The 19,486-nt window shown below is 40.2% G+C and overlaps 1 protein-coding gene and 1 pseudogene across 7 annotated transcripts; one reads left to right on the top strand and one right to left on the bottom strand.

The window, feature by feature from the left end:
* LOC127436614 (voltage-dependent calcium channel subunit alpha-2/delta-4-like) overlaps positions 1-19,486 on the top strand; it is a 35,037-nt pseudogene that overhangs the window by 13,952 nt on the left and 1,599 nt on the right.
* LOC127436769 (leucine-rich repeat and transmembrane domain-containing protein 2-like) lies at positions 744-17,825 on the bottom strand. 7 transcript variants are annotated; one of them, XM_051691135.1, is made up of 6 exons: positions 17,422-17,825; positions 17,235-17,302; positions 15,923-16,073; positions 12,252-12,415; positions 7,200-7,796; positions 744-4,098 (listed from the first exon to the last, which is right to left on the bottom strand). In XM_051691135.1, exons 4-6 carry the CDS (start codon positions 12,310-12,312, stop codon positions 3,641-3,643), a joined length of 1,116 nt encoding a protein of 371 aa, XP_051547095.1. In that variant the 5' UTR covers positions 12,313-12,415; positions 15,923-16,073; positions 17,235-17,302; positions 17,422-17,825; the 3' UTR covers positions 744-3,640. The 7 variants fall into 7 exon arrangements, with proteins under 7 accessions (XP_051547095.1, XP_051547093.1, XP_051547096.1 ...); XM_051691133.1 differs by lacking the exon at positions 17,235-17,302; XM_051691136.1 differs by lacking the exon at positions 17,235-17,302 and having other exon boundaries at positions 17,449-17,825.

The following is a 19,486-nucleotide window of genomic DNA, read 5'->3' as shown; positions in this document are numbered from 1 at the left end:
ATCTCAAGACATCAGCTATGAAGTTAAAGCTCAGTCGCAAATGGGTCTTCCAAATGGAAAATGACCCCAAGCATACCTCCAAAGTTGTGGCAAAATGGCTTAAGGACAACAAAGTCAATATATTGGAGTGGCCATCACAAAGCCCTAACCTCATTCTGATTTGTGGGCAGAACTGAAAAGCATGTGCAAGCAAGGAGGCCTACAAACCTGACTCAGTTACACCAGTTCTGTCTGGAGGAATGGGCCAAAATTCCAGCAACTTATTGTGAGAAGCTTGTGGAAGGCTACCCAAAATGTTTGACCCAAGTTAAACAATTTAAACGCAATGCTTCCAAATACTAACAAACTGTATGTAAACTTCTGACCCACTGGGAATGTGATGAAAGAAATAAAAGCTGAAATAAATCATTCTCTCTACTATTATTCTGACATTTCACATTCTTAAAATAAAGTAGTGATCCTAACTGACCTAAGACAGGGAATGTTTTCTACAATTAAATGTCAGGAATTGTGAAAAACTGAGTTTAAATGTTTTTGGCTAAGGTGTATGTAAACTTCTGACTTCAACTGTATGTATGAAAATAAGTCATAATGAAGAAAGGTTTCTTCAAGGGTTAGAGGTAGGTTAAGTGGATAGAAAATATAATTAGCTCTGAATGATACAATAGGTGTCATTGTAATAAAAAAATTGTGATAAAAAAATGAACAAACAAACAAACAAAAACCTGTGTGTTGATGCTGATTCGTATACCTCAACTTTTTAAGGAAATACATTCTTTATTAATCTTTAACACAGAATAAAATCACAGCTCACAAATCATTTTTCAAACTGCTTTTTATCAAGCGAAAATATAAAGAAGGATCTCATAACAATTCTTAGAAAAAAGGTCAGTGAAGAAAGGGTCACATCAATAAGCTATAAGATATTAAACCAGAACTTCATAAAGATAGAGATGCTTTCAGCTCTGTCAAATGGGCAAATCCTTTCCTCTTATCCATCCCACAGGATTTAGAAAGCCTTTATTTAGCGCGGGTGTGTAGTGTTGTGTGTGTTGTGTCCCTGCTCTCATGTGTAAGGCTGGGACAGAGCTCAGGCAATGTAGAGAGTAAACACACCCTAGCTGTGTCATTGCACATTTATAAATCACCCTTCATATTCACTGATATTACATCACAACTGATCTGTCGGCTGATATTCAGATAAAGCGCATTGCTGACATCATAAATACACAAGCAAGTGCTCACTTTTGAGAATATTCGCATTAGTGCAATTTGACAAAGTAATTGTCTAGTGGCAAAAGTGCTTTCAAGGTTACAGGGTATGTGTTTTGTCGCCCCGAGCAGAGTACAGGCCCAAGACACATGCTGTATAAAATAAGAGTTAAATGAACAGAAATGGCTGGAGAGACCACATCAACTAGACAAAAGTCCCCTCATTAATAATTCATATGTTTTCTTTGAATTCAAAAGCTGGAGCTAATTTTTTAGGAGTTCCTCTGCAAAAGGGTACACTTAATTACAACTGGGCTTTTTCTGCCATCAAGCTATTTTTCATAAACAGTTTGTAAGACACAGATCAAAATATATATTCAACATACTTTTAAATAAATGTATCTGTAATCTGAATTTATATATACTTAGCATATGGCTGCAAATATCACTGAACACAGAGATAAAGTCCTAGATTCATAACTGCTGGTGTGGGTCATAGCACACATATTAGTTGCACTTACATTGACAACTTTTTGCAAGAAACCATATCAGTAATTTGCATTGGTAATGAATAATGTGTGGGAGGGTTTGTTGCTATTGTTACAGCGGGAGAGCATCTGCTAAGTCCTGATGAGGTGGTGTGATGTTTGCTCCACACCCTTCTGCCTACTGCTCATCCTTCCTACAGATGGCAGCATTGTGCCATCAGCTTACTTGATGGCCTTACGCTTGATATTAATAACATTATAACCTATTCTAAGTACTGAACAATGCAGAGAGGGGAAAAAGTTTTTTCACATTAACAGAGTGTGCAGCTAGTTTTGTCAGACTTCTCACTCTCCACTCTGAAAGAACTTTTTTGTCCAGTCACTGAGGTTGATTGCAGCAGAAAAGCTTATTTTGGTATTATCTGTGGGTTCCCGAAAGTCCAAGTGAAATGTATCTGAAAAGTTTAGCTGAAACCACTTCTGCCCTCAAATAGAAGCAGATTATGCAAATTGGTCCACAAGCAAAAATTGATTGCACAGGCAATCAACTCTTTCATCGGCAGCCCAAGAGAAGATCTGCCCAAATCAGCTATGACACCTTAGCCCAGAATTAAACAAACCATCAACAAATACATTGATTTATATTGCACAGAAAAGTCTTTATCTTAATAAAGGTACAGTTTATTTCTTTCTCAGCTATTGCCATTCTGTTTTTGTTTAGAGAGCAGCTATCCTCTTGGGCCACTGTGCTTTTTTACCCACCAAGTCTTATTCCAAGGTGTAATTAACATTTCTAATAGCGAGTTCAATTAGCCCATTCTCCCACCCTGAACTAACCTCAACAGCCTGCTCTACATTAGCACTTCACAATACTTCAAGACACTTCACGATAGACACCAGGGCTGGATTCTTCTAGTTTTACAAAAAACACTTCTGAATTTTAGAGATGAACATGGAGAAACAGCAAATAATCAAACAAAACAATGATTTCAACACAAATTATTATCACACAATACAGAGGACAAACCTCACACTTAAAAATATGAAAACTGGGGTCACTTCACATTGTATAGAATATATTATGTCTGATAAATAAAGTGGGAATATTTCAGATATGATACGTGGGGGTTACGTTCAGTTCACACAGGGTTAGTGTTGAAGGTAAGGGTTGGCCGATAAAGTTAAGGACTAGGGTTTGGGGATAGGATTAGAATTGGGGTTTAGAGTTACAGATTATGATAAGGGTGGGGGTTGAGGTCAGGGGTTAGGATTGAGATTAGTATTAAGGTTTGGTAGTAGGGTAAGGGTTGGGGGTTAGTTTCGACATTAAGGATTAGGGTTGAGGTTAGGATTAGTGTGGGTGTAAGGGTCAACATTAGGAATTAGGATTAAGATTGGGTTTAGGGTTTGGTATAAGGATTGGGGTTTGAGGTTTGGATCAAGGTTAGGATTAAGATTGGAATTAAGGTTAGTTACTATGATTAAGGTTGGGGATTAGGAGTCAGGGTTAAGGTTAAGGTCTATGGTTGGGGTTTGGGATCCGTGTTGGGGTTTAGGGTTAGAGTTATCATTGGGGATGTGGGTTGATGTTTAGGCTGCTACAGAGGCTAATGCTAATGACAGCACATGATCCTCTAGAAACATCAAGGTTCAGAACTGTGAACAGTAGCATCCACACCTCCTCTCAATCTTGCTGAAGGTTGGGGTTTTTCTAAAGTGCTGAGTGGTCCCTCTTGTCCTGGGGCATAAAGGTCAAAGTTTAAATAGAATTAAGTAGTCTGAGAGTGAGAGCGGGTCTCAGGAAGGACAGAGAAACAGGAAACAGGGATGACAAATCCTCCGCTGGGCAGCTAAGTGATCATCCAATGTGCAGCTCATCCAGTAAAAGGTTCTTTATATTAGCGGCTGACCTCTGAACTCTGACCCCTCCTCTCATTCCCCTATGCAACTGATGAGATCTGTTTCTCATCTGGGTCGGCTTCTGCCTCTGCATCACCCATCAACGGCTGCCTCTTCTTTAGCTCTCGCTGATATTTTGCCATCAGAGAGGCATAAATGCAGCCGTATGCTGCTGCAGCAACCATCATGATACACACGATTCCACAGACCACACCAGCGATAACAACAGTACCGATCGCCCTGCGAACACTGACCGGCCGATATCGTTGTTTCACACAGTCTGGTAGCTCCGCCTCGGTACGCACCACTGCACCTTCAGACGACGGAGCGGCCGTTGCCCGAGCGCATGGTGGAGATCCACCTTTTGTGCTCCCAGTCCCAGCCCCATTCTCATCCTCTAATTGCAAACAGTAGTTGAACATCTCCACAGGTACGCCCCTGATGTCACGCCCCCTTAAGTCCTTTGGAAGTGTACACCCAACCGCATCGACATAACCACCTACGACAACAAGGAGGAGAGAAAGAGAAATCAACATTTTAGCTCTCCGAGGTAAACAACAGTCCTCTCTAATGAATTTAAATGACTGCTTTAGGTCCTCCAAAATTGCACCATGCATCTAGGAGGGTCGGCAGGCCACTTTAGTTGGCGTGTGTATGTTTGTAAGAGCAGAAGAGCAGTAGCTGGTGTATAATTAATACGCTTGTCATGCATGTTGGAGCCCACCGTGACTATGGTCTCTCTCTTTCAAACCTACACATAACTAAGAGCTTTGTGACTCAGCTTATCATGTCTGTTTCAAACCCCCCTACTTAAAGCTGCTCTGAAATAGAATAAAATGAGTCTTTCTGACTCATTTATTAATGCGCTAAGTTGCTATGTTACTTACATAAGCCTACTGTTAGGCTTATGAACTACAACCCCAATTCTGAAAAAGTTGGGACAGTATGAAAAATGCTAATAAAAACAAAAAGGAGTGATTTGTAAATTATATTCACCCTTTGCTATTTTGAAAGCACAACAACTACACATTATATGATGTTTTACCTTGTGAATTTCATTGTTTTTTTGAAAATGAACAGTAATTTCAAATCAGATAATTGCAACACACTCCAAAAAAGTAGAGACTGGGGCAATTTAAGACTAATAACAATTTGACGAGGTGAAATAACAAGGCGATGTGAAACAGGAGATGTTAAACAGGTGAGGTAATTGTGTCATAATACTTTATACTGTATAAGGAGCCTCCAAAAACAGCCTAGTCCTTCAAGAGCAAGGATCGTTCAAGACTTGTCAATTTGCCAACAGATACTTCAGCAAATAATCCAGCACTTTGAGAACAATGTTCCCCAAAGACAAATTGGAAGGATTTGGGGCATTTCACCCTCTACAGTGCACAATATAGTTAAAAGATTCAAAGAATCTGGTAAAATCTCGGTGCATAAAGGGCAAGACGAAAACCACTTCTGAATGCACATGATCTCTGATCTCTCAGACATTACTGACTTAAAAAAACATCATTCATCTGTAATGGATATTATGAACATGGGCTTGGGATAACTCTAGTAAACCTTTGTTAGTCAACACCACTCGCCGCTGCATCCACAGATGCAAGTTAAGACTTTACTATGAAAAGGAGAAGCCATACATCAACACTGTCCAGAAGCGCTGCCAAATTCTCTGGGCTCGGTCTCATCTTAGATGGATAGTAGAACAGTGGAACTGTGTTTTTTTTTTTTGTTTTTTTTGGTCTGAAGAGTCCACATTTCAAAAAGTTTTTGAAAAACAAAGCCGTTGTGTTACCCAGGCCAAAAAGGAAAAGGACCATCCAAGCTGTTATTAGTGTCAGGTCCAAAAGCCAGTGTCTGTATGGGCCAGGAGTGTGTCAGTGCCCATGGCATGGGTAACTCGCACATCTGTGAGAACACTATGAATGCAGACAGATATGTATACATTTTGCAGCAACATATACTGCCATCCAGCACCATCTTTTCCAGGGATGTCCCTGCATTTTCCAGCAGGACAACTTCAAACCACATACTGCCCAGATTTCAAGTGCATGGCTGTGTAAGCAGAGAGTGCGGGTGCTAGATTGGCCAGCCTGCAGTCCTGACCATCTCCAATTGAGAATGTGTGGTGCATTATTAAGTGCACCATCCGGCTACGAAGACCCTGTACAATTGTTCAGCTAAAGTCAAGTCAAGTCATTTTTATTTGTATAGTGCCTTTCACAACACACATCGTTTTACAGCAGCTTTACAGAAGATCAGGCATTAACAGAAGATAAAACTGTAATATCTATAATATCTTAGAATCATCATTGTGTAGTTTGATCAAATATGATTGTAAATTGTGTTTAAAAATAAGTTATTAAATAATAATTGTATTTATAACCCCAGTGAGCAAGCCGAAGGCGACTGTGGCAAGGAACACAAAACTCCATAAGATGTTGGTTAATGGAGAAAAATAACCTTGGGAGAAACCAGACTCAATGTGGGGGCCAGTTCCCCTCTGGCTAACATCATGAATATAATGCCAATATTACTTATGTATAGTGCAAGTCATGGTTTAAAATTATTAAACTAAGTAAGTGTTAAGGGTCAGTGTTTAAAACAAAGATTTTGTATGAACTGTAAGATTAATGATTAATGTCTTTGAAGTTCATCCTGGATTAACTGCAGAAGTTCACATAGATGCAATTGTCTTTGTTAGTTGGCTGATGAAGGGTTTTGTTGGCAGTTAATTGATAGTCTATGTATTCCATTTCGAGAGAGCAGTCCATCATTAGACCGAGGTGATGCAGGCAGAGATCAGTTAAGTGTATCGCAGTTCAACCTGGTTGGTAATTTCGGTAAGGTCTATCCTAAGTCCAAGGTTCAGGCAATGGCACATGAAGTATCCCATGTCTTATGGTTGGAGTTGGCATCAGTTCATCCTCTGAAGTCCATCGTAATAGACTGAAGTGATGCTAAAGACCTTCACAATGGATGAATGAGGGAAAATTCCACTTTCTAAACTTAACAAACTCATGTCTTCAGTGCCCAAATGCTTAATAAGTGTTATTAGAAGAAATGGTGATGTTTCACAGTGGTAAACACTCGACTGTCCCAACTTTTTGGGAATGTGTTGCAATCATCTGATTTGAAATGACTGTACATTTTCAAAAAACAATGAAATTCACAAGGTAAAACATCATATAATGTGTAGTTGTGGTGCTTTCAATATAGCAAAGGGTGAATATAATTTACAAATCACTCCTTTTTGTTTTAATTAGCATTTTTCATACTGTCCCAACTTATTCGGAATTGGGGTTGTATATTAATTGGCAATATTAATTGTTTATTATCATTTTTAATATTAATACATTTAACTATTTATTGAACATTGGCATATTTGATCATAATGCTGTTGCTGCCATTTATTAAAAGCAATAAGCCTCTTCAGGGCGAGTGCTACAGTTAATTTACCAAGGTTAAGGGGTGTTTAGGCCTTCTACCCATGGTAAAATCACTGTAATGCACAGCCTGTCAGGGATTATTGCTTTAATGTCTTGCTTGTCTGCTTGAAGAGAATATTATAAAAATCACACACACAGCCATTACCTCGGTATATCAGCCACTCCATCCAGTGCTTGAAGTCTCTCAGGTTGCAGTCACACTCCCAGGGGTTCATGCCCAGCTCGAGATGCTGAAGGTTGAGGAGAGGTTCAAATGTGGCTCTCTCTAGTGCGTGAAGTCTGTTCCCAGCCAAGGAGAGCCAGGTCAGCCCTTGCAGCTCATCCAGCAGGCCCAGCGGCACTGCGGCAAGGCCGTTCAGTGACAGATCCAGCCTCCGCAGCTGGGTCAGGCCACGAAATAGCTCGCGATTCAAAACTGTCAAGCTGTTGTTGCGCAGACTCAGATCGCTCAGATTAACCAGCTCCCGGAACAGTCTGGAAGGCAGGTTGTCCAGATAGTTGTTGGATAGGTCGAGTGTCTCCAGGGTGCTCAGGTTGGCAAAGGCAAAGACGGGCAGGGAGGAGAGGCGGTTATTGGTCAGGAGGAGGGTGTGCGTACCCTCCGGAAAAGAGGACAGAGTGGGCACAGTTACTAGACTCCGCCCACTGCAGTTAGCTTCCAATGAGTTACACACACACTCTGAAGGACAGCTGGCACATAACTGCAGTAACGTAGCACACAAACTCAGCACACATAACAGCCCTGCGTGAGAGAAGAAAGAGTAAAAGTGTATATTGTATTGAGATAAGACACTTTATCCTGCAAGCTGCTTTGACTGAAATGAAAGATGTGACAGGTGTTGATTTAGTGTCACTGTGACTTGAAAGAATATACATTTCAGAATGTCCGGAGTGTTTTTTTGTCACAATGGGGACTGGGGTTATCAAGTGTGTGCACTAGATTCCAAGTCTTATAAAGCCATACGGTAGCTTTGTGCGAGGAAAAGTCCTAATTCAATTAAATTCTTTTCTCCACTCTAGTTCTCAAACCCCACTCAATTCAAATATGGTATTAAGCCACGTTGTACAAGGTTTAACATTGACAATGAGACATGTGAGAACTACTGCCATTTGACATCAAATGAGATTCGAAACTTCATAATTAGAGCTTGACAGCCCCAGTCTTTAATTCTGGATGAATGGAAGAGCACTCTTAGCATTCTGCAAAATTGCCTCTTTTGTCTTTCACAGAATAAAAAAGGTCATACAGCATTAGAGTGAGTAAATTCATTTTCAGGGTTGGGGTCAAAAATGACCACATTTTAATTTTTGAGTAAACAATCCCTTTTAAAATAAAGGGTCTTCAATGCAGAACCTTTGGTTTAGCAAAAAACAATGGTAACACTTTACAATAAGGTTCCATTCCAATTTTCATGTAATATTCGCCTTTTTTTTGCCAATGTGTGAATGGCTTGTAATGCAACTTAAAAAATGAGCCCTTCCCGGACTTCCTAGGTTGCCTATTAAAGCCTGTAGACTGATTTTCATGTGAAGGGAGCGGGTCGCTTTTGCCAGGAAAATCCAAAGTATGTGACTTTTATGCGTACTCCCGAGAGCCTTGCCTCAGACAGTAATAGATTTTCTTCTGCTATTCAACAGCGACAACAAACTGCAACACTAGGTAACGTTATCTTAAAGATGGAATCCAGCAAACGTCCGGCTCCCAGCACAACACCGACTCCTACACAAACTCTGAGTAAGCCAAAAAAACAAAAAACATTTATCTACTGAATCCCGTCTGGCTAAGCGGGAACGTGATCATGGTCGAGTGAAAACCAGAGTGAACATCGGCAGGGCATTTAATCCCTGGATGGACCTTCGTTCGGTTTTGGGGATCAGAACTGACCCTGAATTGGTGTTCTTCTTATTGGACAGGTAAGCTTACATAACTGCAAAGCATGTGAAATATAGTGCCATAAGAATTGATCTGTGTAATTTTAGCTAACCTGATCTTGCCTGCTAATGCTGACGAATTGCAAGCTACCTTGCTTCGTAACTTTCAAATAATTTCAACGATCTTCTCTTTATACTAGAAGTCAGGTACACAGGATAAATTTAAGCAAATATGCTGGTTTCCTGATCGTAGTACAACATATGACATACAAAACATACAATAGTGCAACACAACAGTGCAGTGCAACTGTAAAAGTATTTTTCATTATGAGTTAATGTTAACTAATGTTGTTAACTAATGCTAACAAATGGAACCATCTTGTAAAGTGTTACCACAACAATTTTTCCTGCATAGGATCCTTTTAAAAAAAAAAATTTTTTATCCCCTTTTCTCCCAATTTGGAATGCCCAATTCACACTACTTTGAAGGTCCTTGTGGTGGTGCGGTTACTCACCTCAATCCGGGTAGTGGAGGACATGTCTCAGTTGCCTCCGCTTCTGAGACCATCAATCCGCGCATCTTATCACATGGCTCACTGTGCATGACACCACAGAGACTCCCAGCATGTGGAGGCTCATGCTACTCTCCACGATCCATGCACAACTTACCATGCGCCCCATTGAGAATGAGAACCACTAATCGTGACCACGAGGAGTTTACTCCACGTGACTCTACCTTCCCTAGCAACCGGGCCAATTTGGTTGCTTAGGAAACCTGGCTTGAGTCACTCAACACACCCTGGATTCGAACTCGCGACTTCAGGGGTGGTAGTCAGCAATCATTTTGCATATTGATCGGCATGCAGTTCATAGTTATAAAAAATACATTTCAATCTTTGATTTTTGTTTACTTTTGTTATATAAACAAATCTGGTACTGTGTCAAGTCACCACTTGATGTCTAATGTAAAATTTGGGTCCTGAAGCAAAACCAGTTGAGTACATTTAAACTAGAGAATCAAAAGTTGTTTGTAGAATCTAAAGACTTTCAGGCTGTAAAACCCTTTTTGGTTCTAAATGGAAGCTTTATTTGAAAGAGTATACAGGGACTGTGAATATAATGGGCCTCTGAGGTAACCAGAGAAGATCCTCTTCTCTTTCTCAACAACAAAAAAAAAACATTTGCCAACTGTTCAGCACCTCTCTCTTTTATGCAACAGTGTATGAGGGTGGGGAGCAATGTTTTTTTTGTGTTTATGTGTGTACACAGTATGTGAGTGTGTGTTTGTGTGTGACGATCACATGCTATCGTTGAAGACTGCGGTTCAAACGCTGTGTTGTGAGAGTGTTTGGCAGTGTGCGTGCAGACAGATGCAGTTACAGCACTCAGATATCTGATCCTGACCACCCTCAACACCCTGATCCCTCTGTAATCAGAGGCTCATACAACCATCACAAATACACATGCTCTCTCTCTTACATGCTCACACAGTTCTGTGTAATCTCAATTATAACATCATTCCCTTTCTCTCCAGAACTAACTCGCTCCCCTTTTTCATTCCTTCTTCTGTTTGGCTGAGGATAAGTTTGTGTCACGAGAGGCATATGACTATTGATATCGAAACACTGTTACGCTGCTCTTTCTCTGGAGCGAATTCACTAAACAGCATTTAAGAAACAAAAACTGTGATTCACTAAGCACCTCAGCTTAAAGGAATATTCCGGGTTCATTACAAGTTAAGCTCAATCGACAGCATTTGTGGCATATTTTTGATTACCACAAAAATTACTTTCGACTCATCCCTCCTTTTCTATAAAAAAAAAGCAAAAATCTGTATTAGAGCGAGGCACATAAAAGTCAGTGGGGCCAATCTATAAACATGAAAATACTCATTGTTTCAAAAGTATAGCCAAGACGTAAACAATATACATTGTAAGTCCATCAAAGTAACCTTGACTTTTGCTTCTTTTTTTTTTTTTTTTCAAGAAAAGCAGGGACAAGTCTAAAAAAAAATTTGTGGTAATCAGCATTATTCCATAAATGCTGTTGACTGAGCTAAACTTGTATTGAACCCAGAATATTCCTTTAACCAGGTGCTAAATGCACTGAAATAGCTTTGCACTGTGAGTATTTTCAGCACAAACATGCTAAAATACTTTCTATGAAAATGTGGCTGATTGTAGATTGCGCCTTATTCACAAAACTCAGCGCTATTTGCTTGGTGCAATAAACTTCTTGCTATTACCGCCTGCAGAAAGTGGTGTTAAACTGAATTTTACTCTAAAGGGATGTTTGTGTAAATTTTCTAGCTCACAAGGCAACAGTAATTCATCAGATGATGGAGAAGAGCGTTGTAACCGCTCTGCCTTTTAAAGAGCCAATAACGTGCCTGTATTGCATTGTTGGAGCGATGCTTTACAGTTCCAGCGAAGTATTCCAGATCGTGGTAGTGCTGTATCATCTACAACCGAGCACTCAGAACCGACCCAAACTGCATTCAGCGTTGATTTTTTATTCATTAGTAAATTATCCCTCTGTCTCATGTTCCTCATTTTGAAACCAATTATGCAGGAACCCACTCAGAAATCCATGTATGCTTCTCAGCACGTGTACATACTGTATATATATTATGCACACAGTGAATTTAATAGATTACAAGTCTGACTGTAAACCAGCATGTCCATATTTTTTTTTACTACTGTATAGGCAGACAACGCAGCAGAACTAAAGTATGTGTGTGTGTTGCTTCTGCTTTGCTACATGCAAATCTTTAATCAAACACATATTAACTAAAGCCGTCCTGATCCATCTGTTGCTGGGGCAGCTGGTGATGTTTGCCACACTCATCTATACACACACGCACACATACAAGCTCACCCTATAACATGCACATAAACGTCCACTTTCTTTCCTCCCACAAACAAGCATTTCATAACATTAGGGAGACTTTTTTCACGAAATGCATCAGTTTGGTTTCTTTCAACACATGTGTAATCCCTACTAAAAAGACTAGCTTAGACCAGCATGGTATATGGTCCATGGCCCAGGCAGGTTTATGCTGGTTTGATGCTGGTCTAACTGGTGGGCTACGGAGCCCGATGAGGACACAGCACACCATACACCAACATCCAAACACAACACCTTAGGCTGGTCTTTTCAACAGGGATTATTTGAGATCACTGACAATCATCTGTTTTTATATTTGTAGTGCATTTAGAAGCTCATAAACTGCACAGGAAGCATTTAAACGGTTATGAATGGAGTACTCAAATCCTGTTAATGCCCAGCCCCTTCAGAAGAGTGTGTATGTGTGTAATGGGCTTACCTTGGCTATCTGGGTTTCCTCTCCTCCTGCGACCCACTGCAGGTGCAGTGCTGAGATGCATGTCTGTGCCTCTGTGACTGCAGCTGCCTCAGATCTGCTGTGGCATCAGCTGGCCCTGATGCCAGCCTCCACGGGCAGCGATACGGGGCCAGGCAGTGAAGACTCTGCAGAGAGAGTTTGAGGGTTAATATGACTTTCTTTTTAGAAAGAGCGCTTGTTTCCTGCTTGTTTTAGCAAGCATGAGTTTGTGAGCCGTGTGGTTTGCATGTTTTTCATTATGTACTCTAGTTGTGGTGAAAGTCAACTAAACCTAGACATATTGGTAACAGCAGAATTACTGTCATGTCATGGCTAATTTTTTTAATCAGCTAACTTTCTGTCAAGGTTTATCCATTCTGTGCACATTTTACTCTAGTCTGCACAGAAAACTTAAAATAAATTATAAAAGGAGAAAATGTACAATTAATTTTCAATTAACACACTCACAAAATATTTTAGTCAGTACATGGTAAATTATAGTACATTTCAAATCTGTTAAATATTGAGTCCAGTTCAAACTATTTGAAATATTCTGCAGCGTAATTATTAAATAATAATTATTCTGCAGTATATTAAATACTTTCCAGTAATGTGCAATAATGGACAAGCCACATATTACACTGCATAAAGTTGTAACCTCCAATTGGTACCTTGAGGAGCTATTTCTAACTGATCTAACCCTTAAAATTAGTTTTGCAGGTGCGACCTAATGTATTCAGGTTGATTCAGTCATGTTTCTTAATATTATTGACTTGAATGAAACCAGTTACTTTAGATGTCACCAGATGAAGCACATTTTTAGGTTAGCATTTTTTCAATGTGCCTCATAAGAAAGAAACATCACAAAATGTCAGTGATGTACTTTAAAATCTCAGTTGTTTCCCAGATGGCAATGAGATCAAATGGAGATCAAATGGAGACTTTTGCTTAAATCTTTTGCTTGAGAAAAGACCCTGGTAATCTCACGTGTCTCCTCAATATTTTTTCAGGAGAAATCTCAATGTTAACAAATGAAATGTTCCGGGATGCAAACTCATGAGAGGTGAAAAAGGTGAGAAAGTCATAAACAGGTGTATATTTCCAGTTGATTTGTTTGTCGTATTTAAAGCTTTTTCAGATTTTTAAGGGTTTTAGCTTAAAAAGCCCTTTAAAGTGATTTTAATAAGAAACGTTTTGCCAAACAATTTGGGCAAATTAGCTTAAAAAAAAGAGGTGACTTTAGCTGAAAGGCGAGTAGTTTGCATCCCTGAATGTTACAAACTGTGATTACAAACTCAGATTTGCCAAGATACTAAAGTCTGTAATCAAAAATCAGAGATTTTAATACATGGACTCAAATAGTACTCATTATATTCTTCAAAAACCAAATTATCTGAGCAATTATATCCATGTTCATTTCATTGCTTTATACTCTTACAGTACTGCATGTCATTCGACATACCATTTCTCTGTATCGCAACAATTTTCTCATTGGTTTCTATTTGTATTTTTCCCAAGGATTTTTAGCATAAATATCTGAGTTAATTTTATACTTAGCCCTAAATCAAACACAACTGAGATTTTAAAGCTCCTAAGCTATGAAAGAGCAACCTTTGGGCAATACAATTTCCCTCTGGATACACAGCAGCAGTAATTATTGTAACAGTTCTCCACTGTACAAAACAGCAGTACAGAACCATCACAGTAGATGTGATTCCATTCATTGCGGTACAGTAATACGACACAGACATCGCTTCAACACTTACTGTACAGCACATGACAGAGGCGGGAATATTATTATTATGATGACGTAACATTATGTAATACAAGTTGTGTAATGCAATGCTGTAAAATTGTGTGTGTGTGTCTCAAATCATATTGAGCCCAAGGTTACAAGTTGCTTCTGTTTACGGCAGGCTGGTTTGCTGTAAAATGGCTGCGGCTGTCTTAGACTCACTCTCTGTGACACTTCGGCCTTGTCACCTGCCACATCCATCAGAGTGTGTGTGTGTGTCTGTTTGCGCAACGCAACACCAATTTACCAGCCTGTCATCCAAAACTGCTCAGTGGAAAAATGTGCAGACATTTAGAGGTTATATTGCATGTGTGTGTGTGTGAGAGAGAAAGAGAAACAGAGTGAAAGTTTGTGTGTGTGTGAATGTGTTTCTGAAAAGGCTTTGCAGTTGCTCAGCATGTAAATATGTTCCACACTTTGTTTCCTAGAACATGCAAGTGTGAGTGTGTGATAATATGTGAGTGTGTATTTGTGTGTATTAGAAGAGACAATAATTAGTTGGAGTTGATGGTGTCATTTGACTCCTGAACATGCAGACCGCTCGCGCGCGCGAGTGCACACACACACACACACACACACACACACACACACACACACACACACACACATACATACTTACTATGTTTTTATATCATTGTGTGGACTCTCCATAGACTTCCATGCATTTTTTGGATTTTATACAGATCTAACGATAATTTCTATCCCCTAACCCTAACACTACCCCTAAACCTAACCTTCATAGAAACCTTTCTGCATTTTTACATTTTCAATAAAACATCATTTAGTATGTTTTTTAAGCAATTTGAATTATGGGGACACTAGAAATGTCCTCATAAACCACATTTATAGCATAATACCCTTGTAATTACCAGTTTGTAACCTAAAAAAGTCCTCATAAACCACTTAAACCTGCCCACACACACACACACACACACACACACACACACTCTCTTTCTCTCACTCACACACACGTCATGAAAGAGTCTCTCACTTTAGCAGCATCTCTCTCCATGTACAGTCCAGCGCATATTTCACACATTCTCACCCCACGTCTTACTAACTTCCTGTGAAAGCACGAGGTCAGTTGTGTGCATGTGTGTCTGCGAGCATGCATGTGCGATAGAGCATATGTGTTTGTGTGTGCCCGTGTTACTCTGTGACTTATAACACAGAAGTAAATAGAAACGCCCTTTAGGTGTTCACCTCAGAACCAGTCCTGCTGGTTCATTTTTCTTTTTTTCATGCACAAACACACACACAAGCACACACACTCAAACGAAAGCCATCAAAGTCAACAGCGGCAAGAACAGAACGAAGAAACGTTGAAAACAAAGACATGGAGGCCATGGCCATCAATTATTAAAAGCAGAATCACACACACACATACAAAGATGGACACAGTCACATAAAGACACATACACACTCACTTAAACAATATGCATGTACATATCATACAAACGTACAAATACCAATATATTTCTTTAGTCCTACTGTAAATGTGGTTGTACTGTATATACATGCATATGTTCAAAGGTATGTTTAGGATTGCATACTGTATTGCAGATGCCATCTCACTCCTTCATGCTCAAATATACTCAAAAGCAGCATTCCAGCACATCACCTGCAGTCACACACACACCTTTACATATAATTTGTGCCTTCACAAAAACTGGACATCAAATGCTGTAACCATAACCCAAAACAGCATCAGGCGATCTGTCTGTCTCATAAAACATCCCTCTACACAACAAATATCTTGCATCTTGTTAAATATTCACATTCACAAAGGCAAAATGTGTGTGAATGTGTGTTTGTATGTGTGTGTGTGTGCGTTATAGGTAAACAGTGTTTCACTCACCGTCTTTAGATGCCGTCCTTCTCAGTGTCCCCCCAAGCTCACACTCACTCACATACACACACTCACGGCTGTGGGAGAAATGAGCGAATCGCAGCTCTCGTAACGCTCCAATATGGAAATGAAAATATCCTCCAGCTGCCAAGAGCAACGGCTGCCACAGAAGAAAAGATGGATTGGAGGAAGAAAAAAAACCATTAAAATAAAGAAAAGGGAGATGAAAGGAGGGGAGTTAAATCCTGCGCAATGCCTCGCTGTAATGCTCAGAGAGAGGGAGACGTGAGAGAAAGAGAGGGAGAGAGAGAAAGAGAGAGGAGGGGGAGGAAGGGGGGAGAGGTCTGCTCCAGTCTTTCTATTCTCTGTGGTTTCTAGCAGAACAGCTCACCTCTATGTTGGTATATTCAGTCTACAGAATGCACTTGAGTGTGTTTGTGTGTGTGTGGCAAGAGGTTGTCTCTGAAGCGCGTGCTGTCCTCAGACTAGCCTTTGGTGCGCATGTGTGTCTGTGTGACTATGTATGTGAATAAGTGTATGTGTGTGTGTTGCTTTCTCAATATGTGCATGTGGTGAGGCGTGCAGTGTAAGCGTATGCCAGCCTTGTCAAAGATAGTAACATTAGTGAGGGATGAGGGGAGAGAGGAGGGGTCGAGGAAACAGCTGATTATTCCTCCCTCTTTATGGATGCATGGATGGATGGATGGATGGATTAGAAAGATGACTAGATAGATGGACAGACTGATAAATTATTGGATAAACAGATGGATGATGGATGAATGGATGGATGGATCAATCCACAGATGGGTGGAGGGATTAGATAGATGGCTAGAGAGATGTATAGATTGATAATTATTGGATGGATGGATGGATCCGTGACCATAGACAGGTGGATGGATTAAATAGATGGATAGATAGATGGCTAGAGAGATGGATAGATTGGTAAATTATTGGATGGATGGATGGATGGATAAATGGATGGATAAATGGATAGATGGATCCATCCATGACTATATTGATAGATAGGTACAATTGGAAAATTGGGCCAATGCAAACAGCAACGATGCATTTTACTCTCTGTGTGTGATGTCATCAGAACAGTGACATGAACTCGCCATTTTTTTACATCTGCACTCTAACACAGATGACCAGCCCAAATTACATTCATGTAGACAAACATTCTTGCTATTGCCTGGCATGCTGAATAATGCATGAAGGCATGTAGGCTGTGCTACAGCACCAGCACCTCAAAAAACGAGAAATGCATCCATTGCAGCTATTTATAAGAGGCAAAGCATTCTGCGACATCAGAAGCGTTTACCTCTGTGTGTGTTGTGGGTAGCTGCACCACACTGTGTACTTCAGAAGGACCTCAGTGCCACCCACAAGCTTTCACATGCCAGACATTGACAAGAAAAAGCAATACAGCTCCATTAAAACCTTGCCATACCATTCCTCTCCCTATCAGAAGCTCTGTATTTTCTGTAATTGGGCATGTGGGTGCGTACATTGATGATTCTGTATTTGCTGCTCACGTTGAGGACAGGATCATATTTTGGTGATGAGTCTTCAAGGTGTTGGTCGGGGTTGTGCTGACATCATGTTACCTAAGCAACAGAGGGAAAGAAACATAAAGAGGGGTGATTTGAGAGGGTGTGTTTTAAACCGCTGCTAGTGTATGCTACTTGAGCTCTTTGAGATATTCAATGACATGCAAACATTGCTGCTCACACACAGACACTCTGTATTTTAGTCATGTCATGTTCAAATAGTCATGAACAACATTAGCATAATTTTGCATACATAAATCTGATTTAATATTGAAATACAGCAGAATCAATCATCAAGCCTTCAGAACTACACATCAGGGCCATTCATTAGTTAAAGGGATAGTACACCCAAAAATGAAAATTCTCTCATTATTTACTCACCCAGGTGTGTATGACTTTCTTTCTTCACCAGAACATATTTGAAGAAAAATAGAAAAATATCTTAGCTCAGTAGGTCCTTAAAATGCAAGTGAATAGAGATTTCTCTTTTGAAGCTCCAAAAATCACAGACAGTCAGCATAAATGTCATCCATACGACACCAGCTGTTAAATGGAGAAATCTCCATTCACTTGCATTTTAAGGACCTAATGAGCTAAAATATTTGTCTTATTTTTCTTCAAATATATTCTGGTGAAGAAAGAGAGTCGTACACACCTGGGATATCATGAGGGTGAGTAAATAATGAGAGAATTTTCATTTTCGGGTGAACTATCCCTTTAAAACAATAGAAGAATACAGTACAGCACAGTCACGCACTTATACAGCTCATTTCCAGACTAGTCATTTCTAGGACTAGTTATTAAGCTTATTGGGACCAGAAGAATCTCAGTCTTTTTTTTTCCTCCCCTTTTCTCCCAAATTTGGAATGCCCAATTCCCAATGTGCTCTAAGTCCTCATGGTGGCGTAGTGACTCACCTCAATCCGTGTCTGAGACCGTCAGTCTGCGCATCTTATCACATGGCTTGTTGAGCGCGTTACTGCGGAGACATAGCGCGTGTGGAGGCTTCACGCTATTCTCCGCAGCATCCACGCACAACTCACCACGCGCCCCATCAAGAGCGAGAACCACATTATAGCGACCATGAGGAGGTTATACCATGTGACTCTACACAACTGCAACCGGGCCAATTTGGTTGCTTAGGAGACCAGGATGGAGTCACTCAGCACACCCTGGATTCGAACTCGCGACTCCAGGGGTGGTAGTCAGCGTCTTCACTCGCTGTGCTACCCAGGTCCCCCAGAATCTCAGTCTTAATTAACAAAGTATTGTTTAAAATAACCGAAATACCACATTGCGAATGCACACATTCACACACTCATGAATGCACACACACGCCTCTGATTATGTTATCTCACATATTGCTATTTATGCGCAGATACATTGCACATTTAATCTCTCTCTTTCTCTCACATCATTTATCTTTTTCATTAAAGGTTTTCCCTGTATTTCCGCCGTGTTGTAGCTCTGAGGGTTTAGTGATGGATTCATGCTGCATAACATCGTTGTGTTTGTTTTTTGTGTGTGGGATGTTTGTGTGCCAAAGAAAATGACAGAAACTGGGAATTTGCTGAATTATCTTCCCTGCTGGAGTCACATGTCCTCCGTCATTCACACTTCGAACTGAAGTCTGTTGGGATGTGTCTGTGAGCTCGCACATCACTATTTTGAGTAACCATTTTTGCAGAGTTGTCTAAATCATTAGGATCCTGAAAGAGATGTGATGAGTGTTATCTTCAGTACTTCTGTTAGTTCTTTTCATTCAAGAGATTGTCTCGTGTCAGCAAACCATCTTCCTGGCCCGGAGCAGTTATTACCAACACTGCCTTCCACTCTCTGCCTCTTTATTATTCAACTCTATTAATTAGCTTCAGCGTGTTAGATGGATCTACGCTGGTCTCTCTCTCTCTCTCTCTGAATTATTGAAGTAAAAAGATTTTTACTCAAACTAACAATTTACTGTAGTTTAATCAGACCTGTCAGTTCACTGCTAACTGAACTGTCCTCCTAATCGCACAGGGTC

Source organism: Myxocyprinus asiaticus, chromosome 47 (genome assembly GCF_019703515.2).
Source record: "Myxocyprinus asiaticus isolate MX2 ecotype Aquarium Trade chromosome 47, UBuf_Myxa_2, whole genome shotgun sequence".
NCBI lineage: Eukaryota > Metazoa > Chordata > Actinopteri > Cypriniformes > Catostomidae > Myxocyprinus > Myxocyprinus asiaticus.
The sequence above is the reverse complement of the archived record's forward strand: the minus strand, read 5'-3'. Positions and strand labels throughout refer to the sequence as shown.